Consider the following 13,133-nt stretch of genomic DNA (forward strand, 5'->3'; position numbering starts at 1 on the left):
GAGTTTTTACTTGTTTTAAGTGTTTTGGTCCTGAATGATCTCAGTAAGATATTACATGTTGTTGCTGAGATGTGATGACCTATATTGAGTAAATAATGCTTGAAACTAGAATATCAAGTGTTGCAAAGCTGTGTCATCAACACTCACATGTATAAAACTACTTGTTCAAAGTAATAATTTTAATAATGAAATAAAAAATCATGACTTTGACACAAATGTGTCTCATAATTAAAACAGACGACAGCCAAATGGACTTTGCTGTTTTATTTTCAATGAAACAATAGAAAATATGTACTCATATAGTAGTACAGTTAGCACAGTACAGTAAACTATTTAAACATTTAAGATGTGACATCTCTAACAATATTGAAAAGAAATAGTTCATGCTCATTCAGATGAATACTTCAAAATTACAATTAAAACATTTTCGGCCGGGGGCCGGACTGTTTTTATGCGCACTAATTGACTGAAAGAGCACACACTTGGTGCGATGATGTTATGGTCTGGATGGGAAAATGCATTTTTAGACAATATGATTTGCCTGAGCGGCTAGGAGACCCCGAGAGTAACAAGTGATTGCCTTGTTGCCTTCCATTAGGAACAATAAATGAGTTTTTAGTATAAGTTTGCTGGTTTCAAGAAAGGTAATGCCGTGCGCATATGATTATGTCAAGAAAATGGCACTAGCACAGTGGTTCTTAACCTGGGTTCAATCGAATGTGAGTCGGCCTCAGGGGTTCGGTGGAGGTCAAGACACACCCGACTCATCGTGGAAATTAAAAATTTTCCCTATCGCCGTATTATGGATGCCGCCAAACAACGTTCCCTCTAATTTTCCATCTGATTCGCAGGTGTGTAATTTGTGGTGAGTTCATGCACTGTGTTGGTTTTGTTCTTTAAACAAGATGATGTTCATGCACGGTTCATTTTGTCTGCTCGCGGAAAACAAGCACCCTAATCTACGATTTCACTCCCTCGAACGGCCTTGTTGTACTTGTTGCAATGACAATACCTACCTACCTACCTACCTGCACCAGTAAAAAAAAACATATAACTTTATCTTGAATTTGAGAAAAAAAAAAAAATTTATTTTTCGCCCCCCACGACTCCAAAAGGGAATAAGCGGTAGAAAATGGATTGATGGACTAAAGAAGGGTTCAGTTGAATGCGCATATGAAACTGGTGGGGTTTGGTACCTCCAACAAGGTTAAGAACCACTGCACTAGCATTTACTTTATTTAAGAACATCTTTCAACATATTGAGCAAAAAGGTCTCTTTTTTTCTACCAAGAAAAGTGCACTACCAAGAAAAGTGCACTCGTAATTACTGAAAATATACTTATTTTAAGCTATTTTGGGGTTCATTGAGGTTAGCTAATTTTACTTGTTTTGGAAAGTCTTGACAAGCCAAATGTTCTTGTTCTATTGGCAGATCATTTTGCTTAGTTGAAGTAAAATACCCCTCATTTTGTATTTTTTTTTTCTTTTTGAACACAGACTTTTTGCAGTGCAGACCCCCAAAATAAATGGTTTAGTTCACAAACTTTGTCTGTTTTAAAACATGTTTCTAGTTTTGCTAGCTAATATCAGTCCAGACAAGCGATGCGTAGTTTGAAACATTCAAGAAGAACCCACAGGGTTCTCGACACTCAGTGCTGCTATTAAAAGCAATAGAGTATGACGGCATTACTAACAGCCTTATCTTCTTCGGAAAGGAGTAGGGTTGTCTCGATATACCAAAATGTATTATGATACTTTTCTAAATAAAGGGGACCACAAAAAATGACATTATTCTCTTTATTTTAACAAAATATCTTAGGGTACATTAAACATATGTTATTTATTGTATTTAAAGAACAATTTAGTCCTTAAATAAAATGTTGAACTTACGAGAAAACTTGTCTTTTAGTAGTAAGTAAACAAACAAAGACTCCTAATTAGTCTGCTGACGTATGCAGTAACATATTGTGTCATTTATACACCTATTATTTTGTACACATTATGAGGGACAAACTGTAAAAAAATATTAATCTCCTTGTTCATTTACTGTTAATATCTGCTTATTCTCTGTATTAACATGTTCTATCTACACTACACTTCTGTTAAAATGTAATAATCACTTATACTTCTCTTCTTTGATACTTGACATTAGTTTTGGATGATACCACACATTTAGGTATCGATCCGATACCAAGTAGTTACAGGATCATACATTGGTCATATTCAAAGTCCTCGTGTCCAGGGACATATTTCCTGAGCTTATGAACATAACATGAATTCAACAAAAAAAAAGAAAAAATATTTTGTGACGATAAAAAATATTGATGTATTGTACTCATAGTAGTATCGACTAGATACAACACTCTTGTACTTGATATCATTCCAGTGGATGTCAGGTGTAGATCCACCCATGGCATTTGTTTACATTGTGACGCCGGTGAGCTGTTGTATCTTCCTACGGTGTGTCGTGAAGCATGTTTAGCTATTCCACCTCCTCCAGTGACAATGCTACATGCAAGAAACTTACTTTATTTGTCACCATGGAGGCCAGGATTAGTGATTTAGAAGCCATGTTTTAAAGCCCCTCTTCCTGAGGGCGTTTTAGTGTTATAACTTCACCTTTATCTTTACTTTTTAAGCCAAAATGCATCCGTTCTCCCTTTTCTGTCTACACACTGTATTTGCTTCTAAGTACTCTGTGTGTGTGCGCTGCCGAACATGCTCCTCTCCTCGGAAAATCAGCAATGTCGTAACGTGACGACGCGCAGTCATGCCAGTAAGAAAAATATGGCTAACCGGTACTTTTCAAATGGAGTATAGTACCGTTTTTGATTCATTAGTACCGCGATACTATACTAGTACTGGTATACCGTACAACCCTAGTAAGAAGTAATCTGATGTAAATGGTAAATGGGTTGTACTTATATAGAGCTTTTCTACCTTCAAGGAACTCAAAGCACTTTGACACTATTTCCACATTCACACACACTGATGGCGGGAGCTGCCACGCAAGGCGCTAACCAGGTCCCATCAGGAGCAAGGGTGAAGTGTCTTGCTCAAGGACACAATGGACGTGACTAGGTTTGTAGAAGCTGGGGGATCGAACCAGGAACCCTCAACTTGCTGGCACGGCCATTCTCCGAACTCCGCCACGCCGTCCCACCACCCCCCAAAAAAAAAATGCAAATATATATATATATATATATATATATATACATACATATACATTGTAGCTTAGATAGGCACAAGACCCCGTGACCCCAAAGGGAATAAGAGGTAGAAAATGGATGGATGGATATGTATATATATATCATTTGACAGCATTGATATAAATGTGTACCAGTAATCACCTCATATTATTACACCATTGCCTATGCACGCCATTATTAGATGTTTTCATGTTATCTTTACTAACATATTTTTGTAATACACTATTGTGGAGGGGGGGGGCTGCGGGGTGTACCATTACCGGCCTCGAAGTCAACGACCGGTGCATACACGACCCATCTGGGCCTCTTTATCTAATCACCTGTCGCTCTGTATAAGCAGCAACTGGGAGGAGAGACGTGGTTGGAGCTGGAGGGGAGCGGGAGTGAGAGCGAGAGCGTGAGGGACACAGACAGACAATTGCTGAAAAGCAACAGAGACTGTTTTTGGGAAAAATAAACCTATATTGTGAACATGAACTGGGCTCTGATTTCGGTGTGTGGTGGTCCAAAGAACCCACTTGGGGGCAACCTCCACAACTATATGATAATGTAATATTTGGCATGATTAGATAAGGTTTACAAAATACGCATTTTTTCCTGTCAAAATCAAAATAATTATTTGCATTTAGTAAAATAGGTATTTTATTAACGCACATTATTCCCAGGCTTTCGCGGGCCACATACAATAATGTGGCGGGCCAGATCTTGACACCTGCGATTTATTGGGTGTAGTTTTAAGTGGTGAAGAACTACACTGCATCTTCATGATTATTAATGACATGTGAGGCCACTCATTGAAAAGACTAGTGAGAGTGTACATACCTTGAGTCCGTGTTGCTGTAGCATGCTCTCCAGGAATGAGTTGCCCAGATGCACTGTGGGATAGTACTCCTCATCATAGACCCGCCTCCACCATCGCTGTGGGTAGGATCTGCACAGAGGTTGCAGTCGCAAAGCAATGTCAATTCAAGAGTGCCACAAAAGACTTAACAGACTATCAGAATCAGAATCAGAAAAGTTTTTATTGCCATTGTTTGTAGAACGGGTTCACAAACTAGGAACTTTACCTGGCGCAATCGTGCAACATAAAAGACATATAACACAGAATACAATAACATGAGCTGTATACATTGTATATGATTATATATGATATTGTATGAATAACACTAGCTAATGGAAACATTGATGAACATTTGACTTTAGTAGTTATAATCACGGACCCATCGTCTTTCGGTTCAGTGAACCAGTATCTGTAGCGATGTGCTCGCACGTAGGCGGGGGGCTCCAGGTGGAACGGGTACCGAGTGACGTCCGACTGGATCAGCTTGATCACTGCAGACACACAAACAAAAACACTCATAAAGAAGTCAAATGTGTAATCATTAGTAACTTCTAACACAGTAATGTCAAACATGCAGCCCGCATTTCAGAACAGCTTCAATCCGGCCCGCCAGGTGTGTTTGCTAAGTGTAAAATTGATTTTAAATTACTGGGGCGACCCAGTATATTAAGCAAGAGGTACAAGGTAAAGTGGGACAAGGACTCCTCCCCCGCGACCCAACGTAAAACTATCAGGAGTAAAATAAACAATTGGTAACCCCACTTGAAATGCTGCATGAGACTCTGCACATTGATATAGTTATTGTCTTATTGAAGTCCATCCATCCATCTTCTTCCGCTTATCCTAGGTTGGGTCGCGGGGGCAGCCGCCTAAGCAGAGAAGCCCAGACTACCCTCTCTCCAGCCACTCCGTCCGGCTCCTCCCGGCGGATCCCGAGGCGTTCCCAGGCCAGCCAGAGACATAGTCTTCCCAATGTGTCCTGGGTCTTCCCCGTGGCCTCCTACAGGTCGGATGCGCCCTAATCACCTCCCTCGGGAAGCGTTCAGGTGTCATCCTGACCAGATGCCTGAACCACCTCGTCTGGTTCCTCTTTATTTGGAGGAGCAGCAGCTTTACTTTGAGCTCCTCCCAGATGGCAGAGCTTCTCACCCTATCTCTAAGGGAGAGACCCACCACCTGGCGGAAGAAACTCATTTGGGCCGCTTGTACCCGTGATCTTGTCCTTTCAGTCATGACCCAAAGCTCATGAGCATAGGTGAGGATGGGAATGTAGATGGAGTGGTAAATTGAGAGCTTTGCCTTCCGGCTCAGATCCTTCTTCACCACAACGGATCGATACAGCGTCCGCATTACTGAAGACGCCGTACCGATCTGCCTGTCGAACTCACAATCCACTCTTCCCTCTCTCGTGAACAAGACTCCCAGGTACTTGAACTCCTCCTTTTGGGGCAGGGTCTGCTCCCCAACCAGGAGATGGCACTCCACCCTTTTCCAGGCGAGAACCATGGACTCGGACTTGTAGATGCTGATTCTCCTCCCAGTCGCTTCACACTCGGCTGCCGACCGATCCAGTGAGAACTGAAGATCCTGGCCACATGAAGCCATCAGGACCACATAATCAGCAAAAAGCAGAGACCTAATCCTGCAGCCACCAAAACGGATCCCCTCAACGCCCTGACCGCGCCTAGAAATTCTGTCGTTGACAGATGAGGTAGCTGATACATAGAGTTTTTATTTATCATTTATTTTGTTTTTGTTCAATCAGAGATGGCTGTGTCTTGAAGTTTAATGGCTTTGTAGATACACAAATATTAGGTCAATGTTCATTCTGTTTTTCATGTTTTTTTTTTTAAAACTGCACCAATTTTTTCCTCAGAATTTTCAACTAACTTGAAGTAAAAGTCAAGAGGATTATATTTGATGTGCACATTTTCAGAATGTGTTTGTTAGATTTTGGGCCGAAGTAAAAACAGAGAAAACAATCGGAAGCTGTCGTAGTTGTATTTTTTAAAGTTATTATGCCATGATTTTACCAGTCCGGCCCTCATGGGACTAGATGTTCCTCCAACTGGCCCTTGAGCTAAGATGTGTTTGACACCCCTGCTCAAACAGATTGCACATTCCGTCTTTGACAAATGAGCAGACACATCCAACAATAACAGGCTATGGCCACTAGGGGCCACTCTAACAAACGCAGTTCTTACAAGGTGAATGAACATTTGATTTGAGCGCCTCTGTTTTCAATGTCTAGTTTGAAAGACTTTTGATACTGATGACTTGTAGCTTTAAGATTTTAATTAGTGCTATGTTAATTGTTTTTTGATTTATTAAACAGGGACAGTGTTTTATTCTAATTAGGGCCCAATAAGCCCAAATACCAAATAGAAATAAAAAAAGCATATAAAAAAACCCAGCTTGGGCTTTAAGAGGTTATAATGCAGACAGACAGACAGACAGTACTTTATTGATTCCTTCGGTAAAGTACTATCTATCTATCTATATTAAAACCTCTTAAGGCCAATAAGCCCAAATAGCAAAGAGAACTAAAAAAAAAGCATGTAATAAAACAGCTCAGGCCTTAAGAGGTTTTAATGTAGATAGATAGCTCGATAGTATTTTACTGAAGGAATCAATAAAGTACTCACCAAGTACTCAATCAATAAACAAAGAATCTGGGCCTAAAGAAGTTTTGAGGGCCTTAACAGGTTTTAAGGTAGGTAGGTAGGTCGCGGGTGGCACCGGTGCCTATCTCAGCTACAATTGGGCGGAAGGCGGTGTACACCCAAAGGGAATAAGCGGTAGAAAAATGGATGGATGGATGGAAAGTCGGTAGGTCGATCGATCGATAGATAGATAGATAGTACTTTACTGAATGAATAAATAAAGTACTATCTATCTATCCATCTACATTAAAACGTCTTAAGGCCGATAAGCCCAAATAGCAAAGAGAAATAAAAAAAAGCATGTAAACAAACAGCTTGGGCCTTAAGAGGTTTTTATGTAGATACATAGATAGATAGATAGATTGATAGATAGATAGATAGATAGATAGATAGATAGATAGATAGATAGATAGATAGATAGATGGTACTTTACTGAAGGAATCAATAAAGTACTCATCAAGTATTCAATCAATAATCAAACAGCTTGGGCCTTAACATGTTCTAATGTACTAGACAGAGAGATAGTACTTTCTGAAGGAATCAATAAAGTACTATCTATCTATTTATCCATCTATCTACATTAAAACCTTATAAGGCCAAAAGAGTTTGTTTACATGCTTTTTTATTACTTATTGGACCCTAATTAGAATAAAAACTAAAAATCATATTTTTTTCCCCAAATACCATTGTATGTTATACTCTTCTGACACCACCAGATGGCAGTACAAATGTGTCCACATAAGCGGCCATAAGACCCCAACTCAGTAGTGTAAACAATTTTGGAAATAAGAGCTAAAAGGTGCTGTCCATGCATGTGGCCACTAAGCCTTTAGAGTTAATCAACATTGCTGTAAATGTACCAGAATGGCTATTTTTCAATTTGTTGTCCCTGGACGGATCCTAAAATTGTCTACAGTACATAGATTACAGCGACAAAGCACTTCAAATGAAAGCGCAGTAAAATACACTTAGTACCGTATTTTTCAGAGTATAAGTCGCACCTGCCAAATATGCATAATAAAGAAGGAAAAAAAAAAACATATATAAGTCAAACTGGAGTATAAGTCGCATTTTTGGGGGAAATTTATTGGATAAAACCCAACACCAAGAATAGACATTTGAAAGGCAAATTAAAATAAATAAAGAATAGTGAACAACAGGCTGAATAAGTGTACGTTGTATGACGCATAAATAACCAACTGAGAAGGTGCCTGCTATGTTAACGTAACATATTATTGTAAGAGTCATTCAAATAACTATAACATATAGAACATGCTTTACGTTTACCAAACAATCTGTCTCTCATAATTGCTGAATCCCATGAAATCTTATACGTCTAGTCTCTTGCGTGAATGAGCTAAATAATATTATTGGATATTTTACGGTAATGTGTTAATAATTTCACAGATAAGTCGCTCCTGACTATAAGTCGCACCACTGGCCAAACCATGAAAAAACTGCGACTTATAGTCCGAAAAATACGGTACCTTTGTCATAAAATATAGCACAAAAATATCCCAATTTGAACATGACACTCATAATAACAGAGACGAGTGGCAGTAACAGTTGGTTTAGAGTTATGATATTTAAAAGTTCTTGACATGGGCCGTACCGTCTCTCTTGCCCTGCAGAAGTCGGTACATGAGGCTGGTGAACCACGGGGCTTGCGTGTGACTCCCGAGAGCGGCGAACCACATCTGCCAGTCCAAGCGGGGCTGGTGGGGCGTCACCACGGGGGGCGGAGCGCTCATGTTGCCAGGTTTGTACATAAACTCGATTTCCTACAAGAGATTGCAAACACAGTCCAACATTAAATTTGCTCTCATGCTGCAGAACTGATTAGGGGGCCAAACTCGGTTTCTCTCACCGTCCACGTTATGCCGTCGTTACTACCTTCTATGACGACCTCGGGCCGCCCGCCCACGCCGGTCATCCTTCTGAACAAACCGTAGGAGTTAACCAGCTGGTAGCGATCCACCAGCTCGTGAGCTTGACGCACGCTGGGCCACAGCCTGGCATTGGAGTCATATTCTATGTAGGTAAACGGCACCTGAAAGCACAACAATACAACAGAGCTCAATAATCAAGGGGAGCAACACACCCCAGGGTTTACCCTGATGTATTTGATTGCGCCACCGCCACATATTAGCCGCCGCACCTTGGAAAATAGTTTTTTTTTACGTGAACACAAAATAAAGTAATATAATGTATTTTAGCATCCAGAAGAAGACACAAAGTCCGACGCTCTTTTTAGCATTTATTGACAGGCGCCAGCGCCCCCCGCGACCCCAAAAGGGAATAAGCGGTAGAAAATGGATGGATGGATGACAATATTCTGTTAACAACGGGCTCAATTCCAACAAGTATTTCCTCCGTGCACACACATCCGCCTCCGTGTTTCACTCCTAGACATTCAACACTTCCTCATGATCCGCAGACACAGTGTGTTCACAGAACATGGGAAAAGTGATCATGACACACATACACATTAACACAGTCAGATAGTTACAGTATAAATGTAACTGCACTATTGACGAAAATCTGGCCGAAGAAAAAAAGACATACTTTGATCAGCGGAACAGCTCTGCCAAAACAGGTTTTTGTGATGACTAGGGGTTTGGGAAAAATTGATTCGGATTCAAATCTCCATTCTCACCTTGTATGATTCAGTAAATCTTTCAAAAATCGATTTTAATCCCCCGCTCCCAGCAATGTGTATGTTCATTCTGGGATACCGTAGGTAATGCGCAACAAGCAGAGTGGCTACTTGGTGGCTAGCTACTAAGGCAGGGGTCGGCAACCTTTACCACTCAAAGAGCCATTTTGACCCGTTGATAATAAAGAAGACAATGAGAGCCGCAACCATCTCGCGAATATCTGCTGATGGTCACCCAGATCACAATAATAAAGGCGTACTATGAAGCCATTGCCTTTGACGCCTTCTACAACATGTACAAACTGCTTGCCAGCCCCGTGACATGTTGATTGAGGCTTCCACATATACGACTGCAAGGCATAGTTGTTCAACAGCCATACAGGTTACACTGAAGGTTGTGATACAAACAACTTTAACACTCTTACTAATATGCGCCACACTGTGAACCCACACCAAACAAGAATGACAAACACATTTCGGGAGAACATCTGCACTGTAAGACAACATAAACACAACATAACAATTACCCAGAATCCCACGCATCCATGATACTTCCTAGCTATATTATACAACCCGCCAGCACCAAACCCCCCCCCCCCACCCCCACCCTCTGTGCGTCGGTTGAGGTGGGCGGGGTTGGGGGCGCGGGGGTGTATAATATAGCCAGGAAGGGTCATGGATGGGTGGGATTCTGGGTAATTGTTATGTTGCATTTATATTTACTATGAGGATGTTCTCCCGAAATGTGTTTGTCATTCTTATTTGGTGTGGGTTCACAGTGTGGCGCATATTAGTAAGAGTGATAAAGTTGTTTACATCACAACATTCAGTGTAACCTGTTTGGCTGTTGACCAAGTATGCCTTGCAATCTCGTACGTGTGACGATAGAAGCTGCGAAATGCATGCGTCCGGCCGGCATGGTGTAAAGGCGGGCGCGATGACATGTTGTAGAGGACGTGAAAAGTAAAGCCATCAGGGCATGCCCTCAATATTGTAGTCCGAGTGAAAATCATAGAATGTTAGCCCCGGGTGATGTCCGGGAGAGTTTCGGGGGGGTCGGCGATTATGCAGCTGAGCCACATCAGAGTGGCCAAAGAGCCGCATGTGGCTACGGAGCCGCGGGTTGCCGACCCCTGTACTAAGGGGAGTGTAGTGTTGTGTTGCCGCTAAATCGCTTGCCAAAGATTGTAATAAATCCATTAGAAGAAGACAGCCTGCCGTTTCCTTTACCTTGAACACACACATCTATACCTTTGGCTATTAAAAGCCAGTCATTTCTGGGAGTTATCTCACATTCTGAGTAGCCTCTGATTTACTAATGGTTTCTAATGTTGTAAAAATGTGTAGAATAAATATTACATTTTAGCTTTTAGCTCCGGACATTACACTACAGGCTCTTCTCACTCTTTCTTTTCTCTCTTTCTCACAGAGACGTAAAACAAGCGCACCATCTTACATACGCCACGCGTATGTAAGATGCAGAGAGGTAGCTACATGGGTAACATTAGCTGTGATGCTGACGGTGCGTTGAGAGTGGTAATACGAGAGACAGAAGGTGCGAATCTGGTATCAAATGGAGGAAGAATTAATTCCCAAGAAAAACAGCAGGGGGTCCATCATCTGCCGGTGGTTTGGCTTCAAGCGAGAATATGTTGAACAAGTATGTGGCAAAAGCGTTGTTACAAAAAGTTGCAGCACTGCTAATTTGTAGCATCATTTGAAAAGTCACCCGCTAGAGAATGAAGAGTGCTTGAAACTCCACGTCAACATCTCCATTCAGGGCCAGACCCACAAAATGCCAAAGCAACAATTTCCAGATCAACACAGTATGAAAAAAATAGTCAACAACAGAAGGAGATAACGTCCGCAAGAAGCTACCACATAGCGAAGGACATACACTATTTGATTTCCTATTATGCAGCTCATTTTTATTCGACAGTTATTGAAATATCTTGTGTGACATCATGCACAAAAGTGCACGTTATTTGTTTTAAACTATTGTAGTGGCGTTCTGTACAAAAAGTGCAGTTTAATTTAGTGTTGTTTTGATATGTCATCTTAGTGACATCATGCACAAAAGTGCACTCATAGCTTGTTTTAAAATGTCTCTGACAATCTTGCACTTTCTGTTTTGGACATGACATGAATGTTTGTGCCACTGCTTAATAACTGTTTAATAAATACACTTTTAGTTGTGAGTTCCCTCTCTGCATGAAAGTTTAAAAGTAGCATATACGTATTAATGCAGTATGAAGAAGAATGTTTTAATGTAGACACATACAGTAGAATCATCATCCTCCTGTGATTATATGCATCAAGTGTTCATTCAAGGCTAAGGCAAAATATCCCGATATATATGGTTTATCGTGACATGGCCCAAAAATATAGAGATATTAATAAAAGGTAGGGGTGTAACGGTACGTGTATTTGTATTGAACTGTTCCGGTACGGGGGTTTCGGATCGGTTCGGAGGTGTATCGAACGAGTTTCCACACGGACATATTAAGTAGCGTATTGCATGTTGTGTAAACAATACACACCGAGGCAACACACGGCATGCTATCAGCGACCGGGCTAGGATAGACTGACCATACCTCCTCCTTTCACCGGATATGTCCTCTTTTGCGGGGCTGTCCGGGTGAAGTTTCTTAAATGCCTCAAATGTCCGGCATTTTAAGTTAGGAATGCGTGTATTTTCAATGTACGTTCAGGGTTAAGAAAGGGTTAAAAAGAAAACAAATTGTGCACGCAGCAGCATTCGTGAGGGAGGAGCAGAGACAGAGAGAGGTATGATAAACGTGCATGCGTCTCCAGGCTCTTCTTTTTACTCATAGATTTATCAGATTTATTTTTTTATTATCTATAGCAGGGGTGTCAAAAGTGTGCCCCGAAAGCCATTTGCGGCCCACAGCTAATGTTTTAAAGACTCATAAAAAAAGTGAAATAAAAAAGCTTAAAGGCTAAATGTGATTTAGAAAAAGTTACAATTTTGACTATCCATCCATCCATTTTCTACCGCTTATTCCCTTTCGGGGTTGCGGGGGGCGCTGGCGCCTATCTCAGCTACAATCGGGCGGAAGGCGGGGTACACCCTGGACAAGTCGCCACCTCATCGGAGGGCCAACACAGATAAAACAAAAATGTTTTTTTCATTCAAACTGTCATTGCTCAAAACAAAATATTGAATCAAAATCAATGGTATCGTGAATTGTATTGACCTATCCAAGGTTCCCATTACTTCACATCAAATATTCCACTAAGAAAAATATTTTTGGTGGAAGATTTTGCAAATGTGGTAAATAAATAACCAAAAAACTTATATTTTGTTGTTTTCTTACTGTACCGAAAATGAAGCAAACCGTGGTACGTACCGGACCGAAATTTTTGTGTACCGTTACACCCCTAATAAAAGGCCATATTGCCCAGCCCTAATTTCAACATTTCTGTCAACGAAGATTTGCTTCAGCCTGCGACACAAAGTCATTTTGACAGTAGGCTATTATAGCTAATATAGACACTTACATCATGTGTTGCCTTCATTTTAAGACTTATATACGACTTTTAATTTTTTGCAAATCCAAATAGATTATTTTTTTGTATTTTTGGTCCAATATAGCTCTTTCAACATTTTGGGTTGCCGACCCCTGACCTAGGGGAACTTTGGCTGAGTTCACTATCAGTCCTGCTGGAGTGATCACAGAGTGCCCAAAAAGTGGGAAAAGCCTGTAGATTTGGCCACCAGGCTTAACATCACGCCTAACACT

The 13,133-nt window shown here is 40.9% G+C and overlaps 1 protein-coding gene across 1 annotated transcript in view; it reads right to left on the reverse strand.

Annotated features, from left to right (window-relative positions):
- The window catches only part of lmf2a (lipase maturation factor 2a), a 44,067-nt gene that overhangs the window by 1,070 nt on the left and 29,864 nt on the right, over positions 1-13,133 (reverse strand). Inside the window, exons 10-13 of the mRNA XM_061916827.1 lie at positions 8,581-8,763; positions 8,326-8,494; positions 4,430-4,541; positions 4,032-4,140 (exon numbers count right to left, since the gene is read on the reverse strand). Coding sequence (XP_061772811.1) covers positions 4,032-4,140; positions 4,430-4,541; positions 8,326-8,494; positions 8,581-8,763 — 573 coding nt within the window. The remainder of the gene's footprint in view (positions 1-4,031; positions 4,141-4,429; positions 4,542-8,325; positions 8,495-8,580; positions 8,764-13,133) is intronic.

Source organism: Nerophis ophidion, linkage group LG12 (genome assembly GCF_033978795.1).
Source record: "Nerophis ophidion isolate RoL-2023_Sa linkage group LG12, RoL_Noph_v1.0, whole genome shotgun sequence".
NCBI lineage: Eukaryota > Metazoa > Chordata > Actinopteri > Syngnathiformes > Syngnathidae > Nerophis > Nerophis ophidion.